A 17719-nucleotide genomic window follows, 5' to 3' on the forward strand; every position below is an offset into this window, starting at 1 on the left:
AATTTATTTAATAATAATAATAATAATAATAATTAATATTATTTATATTATTATTAATGGTATACTGATTGAATTATAAGTTTATTGGATATTGAAATTTGAATATTATTATTATTAATATAAACAAACAAATTATACGAAAAATTATTTTTATAAAATAACAAAATAAAAATGATTAATTATTGATAATAATAAAAACATAACTACATTATATAAACTAGATTTTTATTAAAATTATTTATTTAATTATTTATTTTTTTCCGACAATTTTGACGCCATTATCAATACCGTCGCGCAGATCGCGCGGTCCAAACGATTTCGGTAGATATACGTCAAGCGATGTCCTCTCGTAGCTGCCGTCGGATCTGACCAAATACATCGGCAAATCTTTTGAAAACTAATAACAAAAAAACAAAAATAAATAACAATAAAAAAAACTGATAAATATATAATTTATATATACTTCACGCATGAATTGCAAACATAGACCGCACGGTACTATCAGCTGTTTCGGTGACATTGCCGACGATATGGCAATTGCCGCAAACTGTTTGTGACCATCGGCTACAGCCTTGACGATGGCTGTCCTTTCGGCGCATATACTGCCAGCGTTGCCAGCATTTTGAACATTACAACCTAAAAAGTGTAACAATTTTTTTTTTCAATTTGCAATACCGGTAATAATTTTTTTCTAATATTTATTATAAAATCATATCATTCAAAATGCCTCTATAAATGTGTCCGTCAATAGTCTGGACGGCGGCCCCAACTGGAAACCGACTGTACGGACAGTACGAATGTTTTAGTGCTTCCAGTGATTCGGTAACCAGTTTTTCGACGGCGACTGATTCGGACAAATCGGTTGTTGTCACAGACATCACTAATTTTTTATTTATTTTTTTTTTTTGATAAAAATATTTATATATTTATTTTATATATTTTTTTAAATATTTCTATTATATACAGTACACACACATATATAAAATTATATAAAGTTATTGTATTTAATATAATAGTTTTTTTGTGCTGTTTTTTTTTTGTCGTTGACTTAATGACTATTATATTTTACTAGAAATATTTTACAGTATAATAACTAATATTTAATTGTAAAAAAAATTTGTTAAAGTCATTATAATTATTATATAAATTAAAATATTTTTATATTTACAAATAAAAGTAAAAATCATTTTTGACATATATTAGTTTTTTTAAAAAAAAATTATTATATTACTTAATTGTATGAAAAATAATAGATATTATAATTTTTTTTAAAATAGTAAAAAAATTACTGATATTATTAAAAATTAATAATATTATTTATTTTATTTTATTTTTGTGGATTTAATTTCAAAATAATCTGATGCTTGACTTAACCTTAAGGGTTTAACCTTTGACCTAAACCATTGACATAAAAAAACTTTTAAATAATTTTTAAAATCTATTTTCTATAAAAAAATACAATAAAATATAAATTTCAAAAAAAATTACAACTAATTACAATGTTTTATCAAGTTGAAATTGTTATCTAACTAAAAAAAACTTAATCATTTAATATCAATTAGTTAATTACATTAGTATAGTTTACAATACTTTACATACCGGTGCTTTACATAGCTAATAAATTTATTTTACTGTATATGTCCAAACACACGTGTTTGTAAATTATATAAAAAAATAATAAATAATTATCATTACAACAACAAAAATAATAACTAAATGCACACAAACCATATGGTTTTATTTTATATAATAAAAAAATACAAATAAGTTTTAATTAATTAAATAATTTTATTTTAACTGCTTTATTATATTTACAGTAATACTACAGTTAGTGACTACTAGAGTGACCGAAAATAAAAAAAATAAAATAAAAACAACACAATTTAATAAATATAGACTAATTGAAAGTTAAATCAAAATAATTAAATTATACTTTAGTTACAAATATATATTGTTTATAATATTATATTATAGTTAATAAATTAAAATTTTCAAAAAATATGTAATTGCAAAAAATATTAATATAAAATAATTATTTTTTGTTAAAAAAAATTAATAATTTTCCAGTTGGTTAGTATAAATTTATTTTTATTTTTTTTACTAAAAACACGTCATGTATAAATTATTTATTATTTTTTAATCATTTTAATTCAATAAAAAAACATTATTATTATTATCAATATTTAAAATTTTTGTGTCCATAATTTTATTAGCAGTACTATAGTGGATGTACACCAACCTACCCTACCTGTCCACTATCCTATCCTAGTGTAGACACACACACACACTAACAAAAAAAGTTATCCTAACTATCACTAACTCACTCCCATCTCTCTCTCTCTCTCTATCATCGATGTCATCCGTATCATTGGTGGGCTCGAAACGACTGTCCACATTGGTATCCGTGTTAAGCTCAGGCCTATTCCGATTCGGACCACTATTACCAATAATCATACCCGTGTTAGTTAACCTATGGATCGGATCGGTCGATCGGTCAGCCGTACAGTTGCAAACATGGAACCACACCTACGACTATATTATTGTCGGTGCCGGTGCATCAGGTTCGGCACTGGCCTACCGCTTGGCTCAGACCAAGTATCGGATACTGGTGCTCGAAGCCGGCGGCAATGAAAACTATTTCAGCGAAATACCGGCACTAAGTCATGTACTGATGAAAACAAGAATGGACTGGCAGTACGAAACCGAACCGCAATCGGATGCCTGTCTGGGACTTGTCGACCAGCGTAGCCAATGGCCAGCTGGCCGTGTATTAGGAGGTTCGTCGGCAATGGGCGACATGTTGTACGCCAATGGAAATCCCGATGACTATAACGCTTGGGAAGCATCGGGAGCCAGTGGCTGGTCATGGGATTCAGTTAAGCAACACTTTCCCGTTGAGGAACGGGATGACATACCACCGGGAAAGTCACAGTTTGATTATGAACGCGAACTGGAGGATATGGTCGAAAGTAAACTACTGGTGTCCGACTCTAAAAGTCGACTGTCCAGAGCATTCCTGAGTACTGGCTATAAACTTAACTATAGTCTATATAAATTGAATACCCGATCAAAAGTGGCATTCGGTCCGCCGTTGTTTACCATCAAAAATGGTAAATAGTAATCTAAACCTAATCATCTACCTGTCCATTACTGAGTAACTGTCCTCACTAAATATAAACAGGTCGTCGAGAATCGTCAGCCAAAACCTATCTGTCAGGGCTGAAGACCAACAAAAATGTACACATAATTAGCTACGCTTTTGTCAAACGTGTGGTCATTGTCAACGGTACGGCCACTGGCGTCGAGTTTGATCGATTCGGTGCCGCTTATCTGGCAAATGCCAAATATGAAATCATACTAACGGCCGGTGCCATCAATTCGCCAGCAATATTGCAGCACTCGGGTATCGGTCCCCGAAAGCTATTAGAATCGTTGAACATTACGGTTGTCAAAGATTTGGCCGGTGTTGGCCACAATCTACAGGATCATTACGGAACCAGTTTGTCGTTTGTCGTACCAAAAGACCAGTCGGTTGGCAATCATTTTAAACATTTAGATTTTTTGGAAATCTTGAAATATCTAATCTATTCGGAAGGACTGCTAGCTCAGGGACCGGCCATATCGGTCGGCTATATTAACATTGATAGTAGTGACAGCAGCAGCAGCAGCGGCGGCGGCGGCACCGGTAGCCAATCGACTGCTGCGCCAAACATCCAACTAGTACTACGACCGTACGGTATGGCATCGGACAGTTCGCTACTGGTCAAGAGTGCTATCGGTATAACCGATAAACTATGGCAATCCTATACACCGTATATAGACGGCGACCAGTTTGCCATTGATATCAATTTGTTACATCCAGATAGTCGTGGATCGGTTAGAATCTGGTCACCGGATCCGTATCAGTCGCCCAGAATCGATCCCCGATACTATAGTTCACCAATGGATATCCAGCGTATGATACGGTCGGTTAAATGGTTGAAAAAGTTTGTCAATAGCGGTAAATTTCAGCAACATTTGACCGTCCAGGCAATTGGTCGGCCAAAACAATGCGACAAATATCTAACAAATGTCGATAAACTGAACGAATGTTTTGCCCGTCATCTGACACTAACCGGACATTCGCCGATCGGTACCTGTCGTATGGGCGATCCGACCGCAGCCACCACCACTGCCGAGGCAGCGGCCAAAATAGTAGTGGACACCGAACTGCGGGTAATCGGCGTGAATGGCTTACGTGTGGCCGACGCTTCGGTAATGCCCAGTCATGTATCCGGCGGGCCGTACGCCGCCTGTACGATGATTGCCAATCGTGTGGCCGATTTTATACTGGCCAAAGACAAACTGTTTCTGAAACAAGTGGCCAAACTTACCGGCGATATTATTGCTTCGGTATTCCAAAATTCGGCCCTAATGTTTGTCCGCTACAACGAGTGGACATTTGCCGAAAAACTATTGCTGGGCAACGAATCGGGTTTGGCCGAAATAAGCCAATTGGCACAACTGGTACCACTTTTTGGTGGCGGCGGATAATCATCGGCTTTGGTCAGCACTACCACTACCGGAACTGATGGTTCATTTGATGATTTTTATTAATTATAATTTTTTCAATTATCTAAATAATACGATACGATATACTACTATACTGTATATTATTCACACATTTGTTTTATTTTTGTTGTTGAATCATATGATATATTATTATTTTTTAATTATTAAATCTCTCTCTCTCTCTCTCTCTCTCTCTATATATATATATATATATATATATATATATATTTAATCATTGATTAGTTAATTAATTTTGTTGTTGTTGTTGTTATCATAAATTAGTTGACTAACGGTATATAACAATAACGATACTTATTATTATTATTATTTATTTAAAAAAAATAATTTTTTTATTATAAGTTAGTTTATTTTTAAAAAAATATTATATAAATAATCAATATCATAATTAATAATAATGATGATAAGTTTAGTTATATAATTACCCAATTTTTGATTTGAAACAATATTAGTAAAATAAATTTATATAATAATAATAAAATAGTTGACACATAAAAAATATAAATATTTTTTTTATCATTTATTAATTTAACAAAAAAAATCTTTAATTATTAAACTTTAATTACAATAACAAATAATTATTTTTTAAAAAAAATTATTTAAAAAAAAAATTACGAAATATTTTCAATGATCATTGCGTGTCCTAAAGCACCGCCAGCGCAGGCACTGACCATCGCGTACTTACCGCCGGTATGCAGCAGCCGATTGGCTGCCATATTTACCAGTCGTGAACCGGTAGCACCGAACGGATGGCCCAACGATACAGAGCCGCCCCAAGCGTTCAACCTGTCCATCGGTAAGTCGCCGACTTTGCTGGCGGCGCCGATTTTCGATTGCGAATACTCTGAGCTGTCCATTGCCCGCAAATTGGCCAACACTTGACCGCTAAAAGCTTCGTGCAGTTCGTAGACATCAATATCGGCCGCACGTAACCTGTTTTTGGCCAACAATCTAGTGATAGCGTGTGCCGGACCTAACAGCAGATGCTCTTTCGGATCGATGGCCGCATAGATATAGTCTTTGATCACTATTTCGGGTTTCAGTCCCAGTTTACGGGCCTTTTCATAGGACATCAACAGTGTAGACGACGCGCCGTCGGTCAAAAATGACGAATTACTGGCCGTAGCCGTACCTGACTTTGTAAACGCCGGTTTCAGTTTGGCTACCGAGTCATATGTGGCCAATCGGATACCGTTATCTTTGTCGACCAAACTGTTTATGGATTTACCGTAAAAACTTATTAAAACTATATATTACTCGTTAAAACTATATATAACTTATACCCGATTTTCGGTAAACACATGGGCGAGACGTCCGATAAAAGACCCGATTCGCTAGCTTTTGCGGCCAACTCGTGTGACCGCAGACCAAATCTGTCCTGATCTTCGCGGGTGACTCCAAAGGCTTTGGTCACCCGATCGCACGACTGACCCATTGTCTCATCGGTAGTAAACTCGGCTATTGGCGGCGCTTCAAAACCGTAGATCATTGACGGACGGGCTTTCAAAAACATAGCCAACCTCTTCGATAAGCCTTTTGTTTTGTTCATTGTTAGCAACCATTTACGGGCGGCTCTGGTCAGCCGTATGGGCGGATCGGACAGTGCGTCCACACCGCAGCCGATGCCGCACTCGATCTGTCCGGTAGCGATCAACGAGGCTACCGACGTAATGGCCTGATTGGCACTAATGCAGGCCTGGGTTACCGTATGGGCTGGTGTTTTGGTTACATCGAAACCGGCAGTCAGTACGGCATCTCTGGCTATGTTCGAGTTATACATTGCCATTGTCTGACCTATACGGGGGGGCATGCGGATGATAATAGTACGGTAAATTAAATGGTCACAACCTATTTCATTAGGTCACACACACACACATACCCGATACTACATAATTGATATCATCTTTGGTCAGATTCGGTACTTTGTTGACCGTTGCCAACAACGAGTGCCGTAACAGTTCAAAGCCGTTCAAATCGTTGAACTGTGTGTTGGCCCGCAAAAAGGGTGTCCGCAAACCCGATACGATGACCACTCGATTCATAATAATTATAATAATAGTCGGGTTTTGTAATAACAGTTATATAATACCCGATAATTATTTAGTTTAAAAAAATCACTCAAAAATAATCACAAAATTTGTTTTGAAAAAATACAAGTTATATAAACTTTTTTTTGTAACAGAAATAATTATTAATTAATTAATTTTGAATTATTATATGATTTTTTTTACAAATTTAATTATTATCTATTATTATGTAATATAACACCAATTAGCAATTATTATAATAATTATTATTATTTAAAATTATTAGCAACAACAACAACAAATTCAAATGGACTTCAATATCATAATATAAATTTATTTATAATGCATTTATTTATTTAAATAAATACAAAATTATATATATTTTATATCAAACTTATTAGTATTATATCTAATCGTAGATTATTTATTTATATTTCCTGATTTGTTAATAACATTATTAAAACACACTGTACTAACTATACAGTTGATGTAAAAAATATACAGTACATTACAAACACATAAGTTTTTTAATTTTTATAAAATTATTATATATATATATTAAATACTATACATACTGAATGTTATTAATAAAAAGTATATTATAATAATAATAATAATATATTTTTTAATTTCAATAATAATATTTGTATACTAAAAAAAACTGTCTACCAATGTGTTGACGTTTACACTTAACTAACTAACTAACTGTTCCCATCAAACCGGTATTATTTTATACATGTACTGTAACTAAATTACTGGTAAACTATAGTTGTATAATACCGGTACATGTAATCATATGGCAATACCGGTGTGTGTTTAAATACCTACTTGTATACACCCTTCCCCCTGTCCCTTAAAACCAAAATATGATACAGGTGCGTTAATTTTGATCATCATCACTACTAAATTTTAGTATAGTATGTTATTATTATAGTTAATTTTTATTTTTAACTACTAGTTTATTTTTTTTTATTAAATTGGTAAATTTGATTTAACATATATAAAATTATTTTTTTTATAGTAATAAATATTACTGTTATTAAAACAGTCTAATCATTATAAATAATAAAACAAAAATAGTCAATAACTTTTTTTATTATTATTTTTTTTTATCTTCTATTAAATAAACTATTTTTCGGATTATTATTATTTTTTTTTTTAAAATAATACATTGTGTCATCTCATCAGTGAATTTTACATTAAATATAATTTAATTTGTATATAATTTTTAACAAACCATATATATAAAAAAAACAAAAAAAAACTTTTGTCAATAATTTAATTTTCCGAAATAAATGTAAATATAATAATTAATAAAACTTGTTTATAATATTAATAATAGAAATAATAATAATAATATTTAATAATTTTTTAAAATAAACTGATGAATAGATTATAATAATATTATTATATATATTTATTTATTTTTAACAATAAATGATTATCATAAAAATTATTATTATTATTATTAGGCAATTAATTAAAAATATTAAGAGCATAGTTATTATTATTTTTTTGTATATTAAACAATATTTTTTTTGTTTAGAATAATATATATTTATAAAATTTTTAATAAATTTATTTTAATAGTCATATAAATTTATATATATATATATATATATATATATATTCAATATATATAAATAATTAAAAAAAATCCAAATAAATAATAATTAAAAAAAACAAATTAATTTGAATTTCCAATCATTAGTCAATTTTCTTGGTTTATATATATATATATATATACCGTATTTACAGACATATCATACATACACACACAACAACAACAACAAAACATCAATCAATCAATTAATACCGTCACCAACGCATAACGTTTGTCAGGGAATGGGATAAATGTTTAGGGAAAGGGTAGATAAAAAAAAGATCTATCGCACAAAACAACCACAATTGGCACTGTTATCTCTCTCTCTCTCTCTCTCTCTCCTAATAACACTGCTGTAGCTTGAGGTAGCTCCGGGTCCACCGAAACACAAACATATACGAGAAAACATCCGTATATATGTAATAGAGAGGCATGAGCTTGATAATTTTTATTTTTTAAAAAAAATGACCTGGATGATGATGATGATGGTTAGTTAAGTCTATCGATGATTAACACACACACACATTTGGAAGCAGTGGTGGACAGGGGTGGTGGTGGTGATGGCTGAAACGGGAACGGGCTATCCATGTCCTGCTTTAGTCTACACTCTCGATTGACTTGACTTAACCGACAGTCAAAAAATGCATTATTATTATTTAAAAAATTTAATGATTGTAATTGATTGAAGATTAATTTGGCTATAAATTGTTCTGTAGATATGATAATAATAGAGTTTCGTAGTGTTCCGAGCACTGGGAGTGTCGTAGACTGTGCCGTTCAAATGGATATACCTTTTAAATTATAATATCGAAAATAGAGAGAAAACGTGTTATTAAATTAATTACAACAACAACAACAAAATCTAAACCCATTTCCTTCCACACACACACACACACCACCCACTAAACTAACTATCCATTTACTTACATTCAATTGATATGGTTTGCCGGCATTGACCAGCGCCTGTATTAATTGTACAGTATGGGCAAAATGGACATTCTCGTCCATAAGGCCATGGATTATAAGTAAACGGTTCTCTCTTTTTTAAAAAAAAAAACAAAACAATTAGCAACAAAAAAATCTATATATATATATATATTCATACTCATTGGGAAAGGAGTTAATGTGTGTCATAACGTTTCCGAGCCGATAGCCTTCGGCATTGTTGGCCGGCGTACCCATATAGCGTTCGGTATAGCCCGTATCGTACAGTTGCCAATTGGTTACCGGTGCACCAGCTATGGCACATTTGAATATATCGGGCCGCTGGGCCAATGCCATCAGTGACAGATAGCCACCGTACGACCAGCCGTGTACGGCCACGCGTGACATGTCAATGAAATCGGTATTTTCGGCCAACCATTGCAGTGCTTCCACTTGATCGGCAATCTCTACCTGACCTAATCGATGGCGACAGTGAGCCTCAAATTTGACGCCCCTGTGCTTCGAACCGCGCGAATCAAATGCAACAACAATATAGCCTTCCGATGCCAGCAAATGGCGCCGACAGTGACGGACAGCTGTCAAAGTTAGTAGAAATAATAGTTTAAAAGAACCGGTATATAAAAAAAATACTTAAATCCTATTAAACTATACCTTTAAACGATTTGCTAACTAATTGCACTTCGGGTCCGCCATAGATTTCCAATAGTACCGGATATTTTACGCCCGCTTCCATGCATTCGGGTTTGAATATAAAACCGTAGATAAGATCACCCGATTTGAGCCTATAGTCAAACAGCTGGGGTGCAGCCATACCGGGCAGCAAATCAATTTGGTCGCCATCTTCGCCCGGATTGGCAGTAGTACCGAGAAACAGACGTTCCGATTGGACATCCGGTAGGCTAGCATTGGCAGTGGTAGTGACCAGTTTCTGGAGATAGCCAAACGGCGGTATTGTAATGTTGGACATAATGTCGACAAAATGTGTAAAATCATGATTGAAGGCAATCGTTGTGTGCGAAAAGTCTTCGGCAGTCAACCGTTTTGGTTGAAGTTTCGGATAGTTTAGTGAAATAACGTAAAGATGTCGTTCCAGTGGCGACTCTTTGAGTCCGGTAAAGTAGACCAGCGATTTTTTTTCGTCCAGCCATACCTCACTTTCGCTGACCTCCCAGTTTCCGTGGGTTAGCTGTACTTTGCCAATCAGTTTGGCCCGTATTGTCTCCAACGAGTCAAACGGTGAGCTATTCATTGATGAATCTGTGGACAACCAAACAAACCAAAAACAATAGGTTTGTCCCGAAAAAAAATTTAGTAAATAAAAACATTCAATATATAGTGTTACAAACAAACATACTCTGACTAATATTATGACTACCAGTGCCCAATGGACCAGTATTTTCTTCATCAATACTACTATTATCTAAACCTAATGTATCGTCTAGTTTAAGCTGTTTTGCACCGTTATAGTCATCGTCAGCAATGGCCGATATTTGTTGCGGCGTTAGAGGTATTTGTGGTAATGATGATGATTGCGGCGGCGGCGGCGATGTGGAACAGTTATCGGACATACTATTCTCATCATTGGAATCGGTACCACTATCACCGGTAGTGGTAACAGTGGCGGCGGCTGCGGTGGTCATCGAATCAACTAATTGTACTTCAATTTGATAGAGATGTCGATAACCGGTTTCCTCGGAGCTCCAGATAAATCTTAAATGCGAACCTACCGTCAACTCCGACAACAACGCTGGCGAGGACGCCGAAGATGACAAGTCGTTGGCGATTGAACTGAAAAAATGTAAGACAAAGTGACAGTTGATCCAAGTGGCCGACCGTTCTTCGTAGATAATCTGGGCCGGAAATAGGCTATGTAGGGACATCAGGGCCAGGACTAGATGCTGTTGGCTACGGTCCAACAGTTGTACCCAAATAGCGTCGTACGAATGCCAACCGGCCAGCACTAGATATTCGTATGAGGGAAACACTTCGGTCAACGATTTCGGTAGACTTGCAATCTTGACGTCGGCTATCTGTTGTGTTGTCGTATTCAACGAAAATGTTACAATCGATAGCGAAGATTCGGCATTAGTCTGACCTAAAAAAACTCGAGATTAACGGGAAAGTCGTGGATCGCTTAGTATTATTACATACCGGCCCGCGGAAACCTGTACTCCTCGACACTGCCGTCCCAGTTGGCTATCTTGACCATCTCTACCTCGCTTTCGTCGACAAACTCGCACAGCAGGCTATAGCTAACGTCACCGGTTTGATCAATATTGTCGTAACCGTTGTCCGGTCGCCACCAGAAACCCGTATAGCGGCTAAACTCTTCTTGGATGACATACGGCGGCGAACCGGCCGATAGGGCACCAGAATCTGTATCAAACTTGGTCTCTGTTAGCCGAAACTCGAGTCCACTCTTCAGATTACACACCCATAAGTCGCCGTCGGCTACATAGGCGCACAAATTCGGGTCCGATGGACACAACTGTGGATTCATTTTGGTGAACGTTGTGGTCGAATCCAACTTTTTCGGTATATATGGCGGAGACGATGATATCGCTGGCGGAACACTATCGGCAGCAACAACCGTACCGACGGGATCGTCAAACCAGTACAGTGTGTCGCCCGAAGCGAAAACAAATCGGCCACTTTTGGCCTGATATTCGTAGGACGTAATACCGGTAAACATCATACGCTTGCGTTCCAGTTGTAGATTTTCTTCGCGTGAACTACCGGTTCGCTGGTGTTGTTGTTGTTGATGGCCATCGATGCTCAGGTCGAGCGGCGACGAAGTAGTTGTTGTTGTCGTCGCGCCGCTAGACTTGAATGCACTGATCAATGGCCGCCAGTGTAGCCGTCGATGCGAGTCGTCAGACGTTTCTTCGTTGTGATAGTTGTTGTTGTCGTCGTCGTCGTCGTCTTCATCACTGACGGCGGCAACGCCAGAGTCTAACCGATTAAATGTAAGGTTATTGTGTTGTTGATGATGTCCGATATTGGGCTGTCGGTGAACAGTCAGCGGTCGCATCGGCATAAACTCTTCATTCTCATCGTCGTCGTCGCCGCCGATGACACCGTCGACAATCATATCGCTGGACATTAATCGATCGTCTGGCGAGTGGTTGGCATCGATATCGTGTAGTAGTGTTGTTGTCGTCGGCGTCGTCGTCGAGTTGGCCGCAGCCGAAAGATCTATAGGTACGTAATTGTTAGCCACTGTAACACTGGCCGCACGGTTGGCGGCCACTATTGGTGTAGTGGTGGTGGTGGTCGGAGTGGTTGTTATGGCCGCCGCGGCTTCCGTGTCGTAGTCGCAGTAGAGTAGCGTAATCTCTGGCGAGTTGTTCAACGCGGACAAGAAGTAGATCCTCAGTCGGGTATTGTTATGGTCATCATCGTCATCGCCGGTCAATTGGTTGCGCCAATTGAACATAAACGGTACTTTGAGTCCGATTTCGCCGAACCTTCGGTGCGAACTCTTTACTGACTGTCTTAACTGTGGCCACGGTTTCATCGGTTTGCGTGACATTACATACAAGTAATACATGTTATGCGTTGACAGCCAATGATTGTTAGGATTATTATTATTATTATTATTATTGTTGTTATTGTTGAACAACATTGTAATGTCAATACACTTATATGTACTGTACATATAGTGTGTGTATGTATTATATATATATATATGTAATGTATGTGTAGTAATGCCAATGTGTATATGTATTATAGTGTATGTGTACAGTATATAACATTGTCTCATTGAAACTTAAACCAAAACAATAGCGCAAATGCACCACAAACACACATAGATTATACTTAATATATATATACAAAAAAAATTATAATATGTTTAGTATTATAGCTCCGCCCCCCTAAGCATTATACCCTAATAATATTGCGCGCATTTTGCATAGACTACTGTATTATTGGGTATCATTGTATTGTTTTGGTTTAAGTTATACTGAAACAGTTTTTTACTGTAGTAGTAGTAGTAGTATTGTATGTTTGTATTAGAGTGTAAAATACTAGACAACTATTTACAGTATTATTATTATAGTAACCAAACCGTTAGAGAAAGTTTAAAAAAAACCAAACCGTTTATTTAAATAATATTTAATTTATTATTTAAAAAATTTTATTTTATACATATTAATTACAAATTAAATTGATTAACTTAAATAATAATAATTATAATAATATAATAATAATAATAACAACAAAACGGTTTGCAGTTTCGGGTTTTTTTTATGAAATTAAAAATTTTAAATCATGAAATCCAACCTCTAGTCTATACAGTAAAGTCACATGAGTTTTATTTTTATATTTTTTTTGATAGTTTTTTTGTGTTGTTACTATGCATAACATAAATTACGTTTAATAAAATAAATTTCTATACAGGTGTAGAATATTTTTAATTTTTTTAATGCATTTTTTTAATTAATATTATTATTAGTTAATAAAAACTGATAATAGTAAATAATTTTTATTTTATTTTTTTTTCAATGTTTAACCTATACGTGCACGCAATATATGCGTATCTATATATATATATATATATATATTAATTCAATTAGTTAATTAAAATCACATGTTACATTAGTATTTTATTTTTTTTAAAATAATATATTTTCAATACGGTAATTTTATTATAATAATAAATTTATCAAGACACTTTCTAATTAATTCATATTCAATAAATTTAATTAATAAAATATAATTACATTATATAATATATTATATAATTATATAAATTATAAATAAATCAATTTTATTTTTTTTAATAACTAATTTAGATATTTTAAAATAACTATATTTATATTATATATAAATTATTATTAATTTTAATTAATAAAAAAAATGCTATAATATTTTTAATGATTGTTATTAATTTTAGTAATATATTTATATAATATAATAATTTATTATTATAGCAAATAATACTATAATTTATAAAATTAAAATTATCTGTATTTAAATATTTTTTTATATATTAGAATATTTCTAAAATTATTAAAATAAAATAATTAAAAATAATTAATTTTAACAAACTTATATATAAATCAATCAAATTGAGTAAATATTTTTATTATTTAATTAAGTATTATTTTTGTTTGTTTGGTAATTTAATACATGTGTTATAAATGTGATATGTATAATTTTTAAAAATATAATTATTATAATTATATGTCTATTGTTTTGCTTGGTTGCCCCTTACCGTTCCCCCCCCCCCGAAAAAAAATTATATAATAATTTGATAAACAAATTATATTTTACAATATTTTTGCAATACTGTATATATATACAATACTAAATTAAATTATTAACAATTTGAAAATATATATATATATTTTTTTTGAAAATAACAGTATTATATAATTATATAATAAATTTAAAATTCAATTTCAATAATTGTTAAAATAAATAAATAATGAAAAAACAATTACTCCAAATGTTTTCATTTTTAAAAATTTTTTTTATAATACATTATATTTATACAAACACATTTATTTATTTTTTTTTTAAATAATGTACTGTATATTACATTACTTTTAATTTGTTATGATTTATAATATATATCAATATTAATATTATTGCAAAAAATAGCCATGTTAAACATGTTATTATTATTATTATTATTTTATTATCATTGAAAAAATAATAATAAGGTGTAATTATTTTTATATAAATTTTAAATATTTACAATTTGATTAATTTGATTTTATATATATATATATATATATATATATATATATATATATATATAATTCATCAATTTATATGATGGGTTAATTTATATGATATAATATATAATACAGTATTATTTATTTTTAAAAAATTATTTGTTCGTTCAAAAAATATTTTTTATAATACTTTTTTTTAATAGAGCATTATATTAAAAATTATTAATAAATATTATTTTAATTGATTAGTAAATAATTGATAATTAATGAATAATAATAGTTAATAACAAACATTATATCTTTTAATACTGTAGTTATAATAATAAAATAAAATTTATAATTACTAGACAACAACAAAAAAATAAATCCTAAAATCGGCGATTCATTTGCTGACGATTTCTACTATAGTTATTGGCCGCCGGTTGGCGGCTATCGGTGCCGCCATTGTTGGTCTGATTATTATTATCTGTACCGTCATCATCATCACCGATAGACATCATAGTATGTCGGATATACCAGAAAAATGCAATAGCTATACATATGGTCAGCGTTATGGTAACAATGAGGACGATTAGCCCAAACTGTAGATATACGACAAACAGGAACAGAGATAGAAAGGCCAACGAAATAATGGTTAGCAGTGCCCGAACCCGATTGAAACGTATCGGCTGTACGGGTCGGGTGGCGGCACCCGAATCGCGCCACTCTTGGCCATAGTTTGGACTTTGATTGGCCGTATTGGTTGTCATTGAATTGTCCTCTTGGGGCGATTGCTGGCCACTGTATGCTTGTTTGCCGACAATTGTTTGCGGAAGATTTCGCATATTATTATTATTAATATTATTAAATAATATTTAAATATCTAGTTTATCATGGATAGGATGACCACATAGATATATGAATAATATTTATAGAAAATATATATATATATATATGTTAAACAAAAATTTACAGTACTAACCTAACGGTGCGGGCATATCTAGTTTAGTAGAAAATTAACAAATAAATATACATTTAATTAATTGGAAAATTTTATTTTTTTATATTAATTATAATTAATTAACTAATATTATCTATAAATTTATATACATTTTTATCCATGATTATGTTGTTGTTGATGATGATGATAATAATAATGTTGATAATAATAATGTTGATAATAATAATGTTGATAATAATGTTGATAATATTAGACAACACAATATAGTAGATAAATGTAAATGTTTATAAATTATTAGTATTTTAATATAGTACAGGTATTTAGATATTTATATTAAAGTACAGTATATATATATATTTGAATATTATTTTTAATTAAATAAAAATATTTATTCATTAATAAATTTCCACAAAATATACTTCAATAGTAATAATCATAATAATAATAATAATACTAATATTTATAATAACTCCGGTAATCTAGACTTGTTATTGTCAATATACCAGTATATATATAAATATATATATATATATAAAATCATTAATAATACACACATTTCATGAATAATGATTATTAGCACTAATCACACGACGACTTGGTTTTTATTTTCCAATATTTATAGATATATATATATAAATATATTTATAGTATTGTATAATAGATAGAGAATATTCTTTAATAATAATAATAATAATAATAATAATATTGAATATTATTTCTAATAACTAGTTTTAACACTTTTTTTTGTTGGTTTTTTTGTGTTAACACCACAAACACATACATACATACACTATGTCCACACTATTTAATAGATATGTATAGCCCAGGCGAGTACAGGTGCTTGAGAAAAAAAACAATGATATTTGATTAACAATTAAACTAAACTATATTGAATTTATAAACTGATTGCACACACACACACACACTAACCAAATTGCATTACAAATATTTTATTTAGTTATGCATTTATTTTTTTTTTTAAATTTTAATGCTAAACAAATTTACAATTGACTTTTTAGAAAATCACACATTTTAGTATAGTATGAAACTCTCACCACAAAAATCAAATAAATGATAACTTTTTTTTTTGTTGTATACATGTTTTGTGTGTTGTCCCCCACCACCACAAAAAATAGGTAACAAATCAACACACATATACACTATTATTATTATTAGGATTATTAATAATACCTATTATTATTATGATTATTAATTATTTGGAAATGTATGCACACATAGAAAATCAAATGCAAATACACATAAAGAATATTCTGTATAATGAATATTAAATAACTGACAAAACTATTATATATTATATTATATGGATATCTCTCTCACTGATTGTATGACTGAATGTATGTATGATTTTTTTCACTCTCTCTCTCTTTCTCTCTCACGTTGATAGGCCTTGACATCAAAAATTGTTAGTTTTATAGATATTAGATATTATACTATACATGTTTGACACTCACACGCTTTACTATTATTATTATTTTCATTATTATTATTATAACTATACAAATAACTTATAATACAGTACACACTATGTAATAGGTGTAAGTGAGAGCACTCAGTTATGTTTGACCAATAGGTCTCACTTTTTATATATACATACATACATACCATTACATTATATACTGTGTGTGTCTGTATGTATGTATGTATGTATGTATGTGTGTGTGTGTGTGTGTGTGTGTGTATGTATGTATGTATGTRTGTRTGTGTGTGTGTGTGTGTGTGTGTGTGTATGTATGTATGTATGTGTGTGTGTGTGTGTGTTTAAACCGCAAGAATCTCATATATGAATTAATGATACATTTCATTATACCTGTATATATATGGGAATTGGTTTCTATACCAACTATAATAATAATAATATTGATTACATAGTGTGTGTGTGTGTCTAATGTGAGTGACTTTTTTATTATTATCAAAAAAAAGAGGTATACCT

The 17719-nt window shown here is 31.8% G+C and overlaps 4 protein-coding genes across 4 annotated transcripts; 1 reads left to right on the forward strand and 3 right to left on the reverse strand.

Annotated features, from left to right (window-relative positions):
• Positions 1-250: 250 nt before the first annotated feature.
• LOC128953787 (cytidine deaminase-like) lies at positions 251-878 on the reverse strand. The gene is made up of 3 exons (XM_054299311.1): positions 728-878; positions 464-636; positions 251-397 (listed from the first exon to the last, which is right to left on the reverse strand). Exons 1-3 carry the CDS (start codon positions 876-878, stop codon positions 251-253), a joined length of 471 nt encoding a protein of 156 aa, XP_054155286.1.
• A 1297-nt stretch (positions 879-2175) lies between these two features.
• LOC128966514 (glucose dehydrogenase [FAD, quinone]-like) lies at positions 2176-4618 on the forward strand. Its single transcript, XM_054313366.1, has 2 exons — positions 2176-3110; positions 3182-4618. The coding sequence occupies exons 1-2, from the start codon at positions 2354-2356 to the stop codon at positions 4531-4533; spliced, it is 2109 nt and encodes a 702-aa protein (XP_054169341.1). The 5' UTR covers positions 2176-2353; the 3' UTR covers positions 4534-4618.
• A 562-nt stretch (positions 4619-5180) lies between these two features.
• Positions 5181-6665, reverse strand: LOC128953798 (trifunctional enzyme subunit beta, mitochondrial-like). The gene is made up of 3 exons (XM_054299322.1): positions 6449-6665; positions 5853-6363; positions 5181-5781 (listed from the first exon to the last, which is right to left on the reverse strand). The coding sequence occupies exons 1-3, from the start codon at positions 6609-6611 to the stop codon at positions 5181-5183; spliced, it is 1275 nt and encodes a 424-aa protein (XP_054155297.1). The 5' UTR covers positions 6612-6665.
• A 1682-nt stretch (positions 6666-8347) lies between these two features.
• LOC128954319 (dipeptidyl peptidase 9-like) lies at positions 8348-12789 on the reverse strand. Its single transcript, XM_054299899.1, has 6 exons — positions 11296-12789; positions 10499-11239; positions 9796-10401; positions 9305-9719; positions 9127-9238; positions 8348-8990 (listed from the first exon to the last, which is right to left on the reverse strand). Exons 1-6 carry the CDS (start codon positions 12767-12769, stop codon positions 8898-8900), a joined length of 3441 nt encoding a protein of 1146 aa, XP_054155874.1. The 5' UTR covers positions 12770-12789; the 3' UTR covers positions 8348-8897.
• Positions 12790-17719: the final 4930 nt, after the last annotated feature.

Source organism: Oppia nitens, unplaced genomic scaffold (assembly GCF_028296485.1).
Source record: "Oppia nitens isolate AA-2021 unplaced genomic scaffold, nextdenovo-longstitch-racon4-pilon3 scaffold11_pilon_pilon_pilon, whole genome shotgun sequence".
In the NCBI taxonomy this organism is placed as follows: Eukaryota; Metazoa; Arthropoda; class Arachnida; order Sarcoptiformes; family Oppiidae; genus Oppia; species Oppia nitens.

What these genes read in the sequence shown, in the direction of transcription:
- LOC128953787 (XM_054299311.1), bottom strand. Translation starts at nt 878, where the DNA reads ATGTCTGTGACAACAACCGATTTGTCCGAATCAGTCGCCGTCGAAAAA. An exon ending in TGACGGACACATTTATAGAG is followed by an intron (nt 637 to 727) that starts GCATTTTGAATG and finishes TACACTTTTTAG; the next exon opens with GTTGTAATGTTCAAAATGCT. An exon ending in GTTTGCAATTCATGCGTGAA is followed by an intron (nt 398 to 463) that starts GTATATATAAAT and finishes TTTTGTTATTAG; the next exon opens with TTTTCAAAAGATTTGCCGAT.
- LOC128966514 (XM_054313366.1), top strand. Translation starts at nt 2,354, where the DNA reads ATGTCATCCGTATCATTGGTGGGCTCGAAACGACTGTCCACATTGGTA. An exon ending in GTTGTTTACCATCAAAAATG is followed by an intron (nt 3,111 to 3,181) that starts GTAAATAGTAAT and finishes AAATATAAACAG; the next exon opens with GTCGTCGAGAATCGTCAGCC.
- LOC128953798 (XM_054299322.1), bottom strand. Translation starts at nt 6,611, where the DNA reads ATGAATCGAGTGGTCATCGTATCGGGTTTGCGGACACCCTTTTTGCGG. An exon ending in TATCAATTATGTAGTATCGG is followed by an intron (nt 6,364 to 6,448) that starts GTATGTGTGTGT and finishes CCCCCCGTATAG; the next exon opens with GTCAGACAATGGCAATGTAT. An exon ending in ATGTGTTTACCGAAAATCGG is followed by an intron (nt 5,782 to 5,852) that starts GTATAAGTTATA and finishes ATCCATAAACAG; the next exon opens with TTTGGTCGACAAAGATAACG.
- LOC128954319 (XM_054299899.1), bottom strand. Translation starts at nt 12,769, where the DNA reads ATGTTGTTCAACAATAACAACAATAATAATAATAATAATAATAATCCT. An exon ending in GTACAGGTTTCCGCGGGCCG is followed by an intron (nt 11,240 to 11,295) that starts GTATGTAATAAT and finishes GAGTTTTTTTAG; the next exon opens with GTCAGACTAATGCCGAATCT. An exon ending in AGTTAGCAAATCGTTTAAAG is followed by an intron (nt 9,720 to 9,795) that starts GTATAGTTTAAT and finishes TAACTTTGACAG; the next exon opens with CTGTCCGTCACTGTCGGCGC.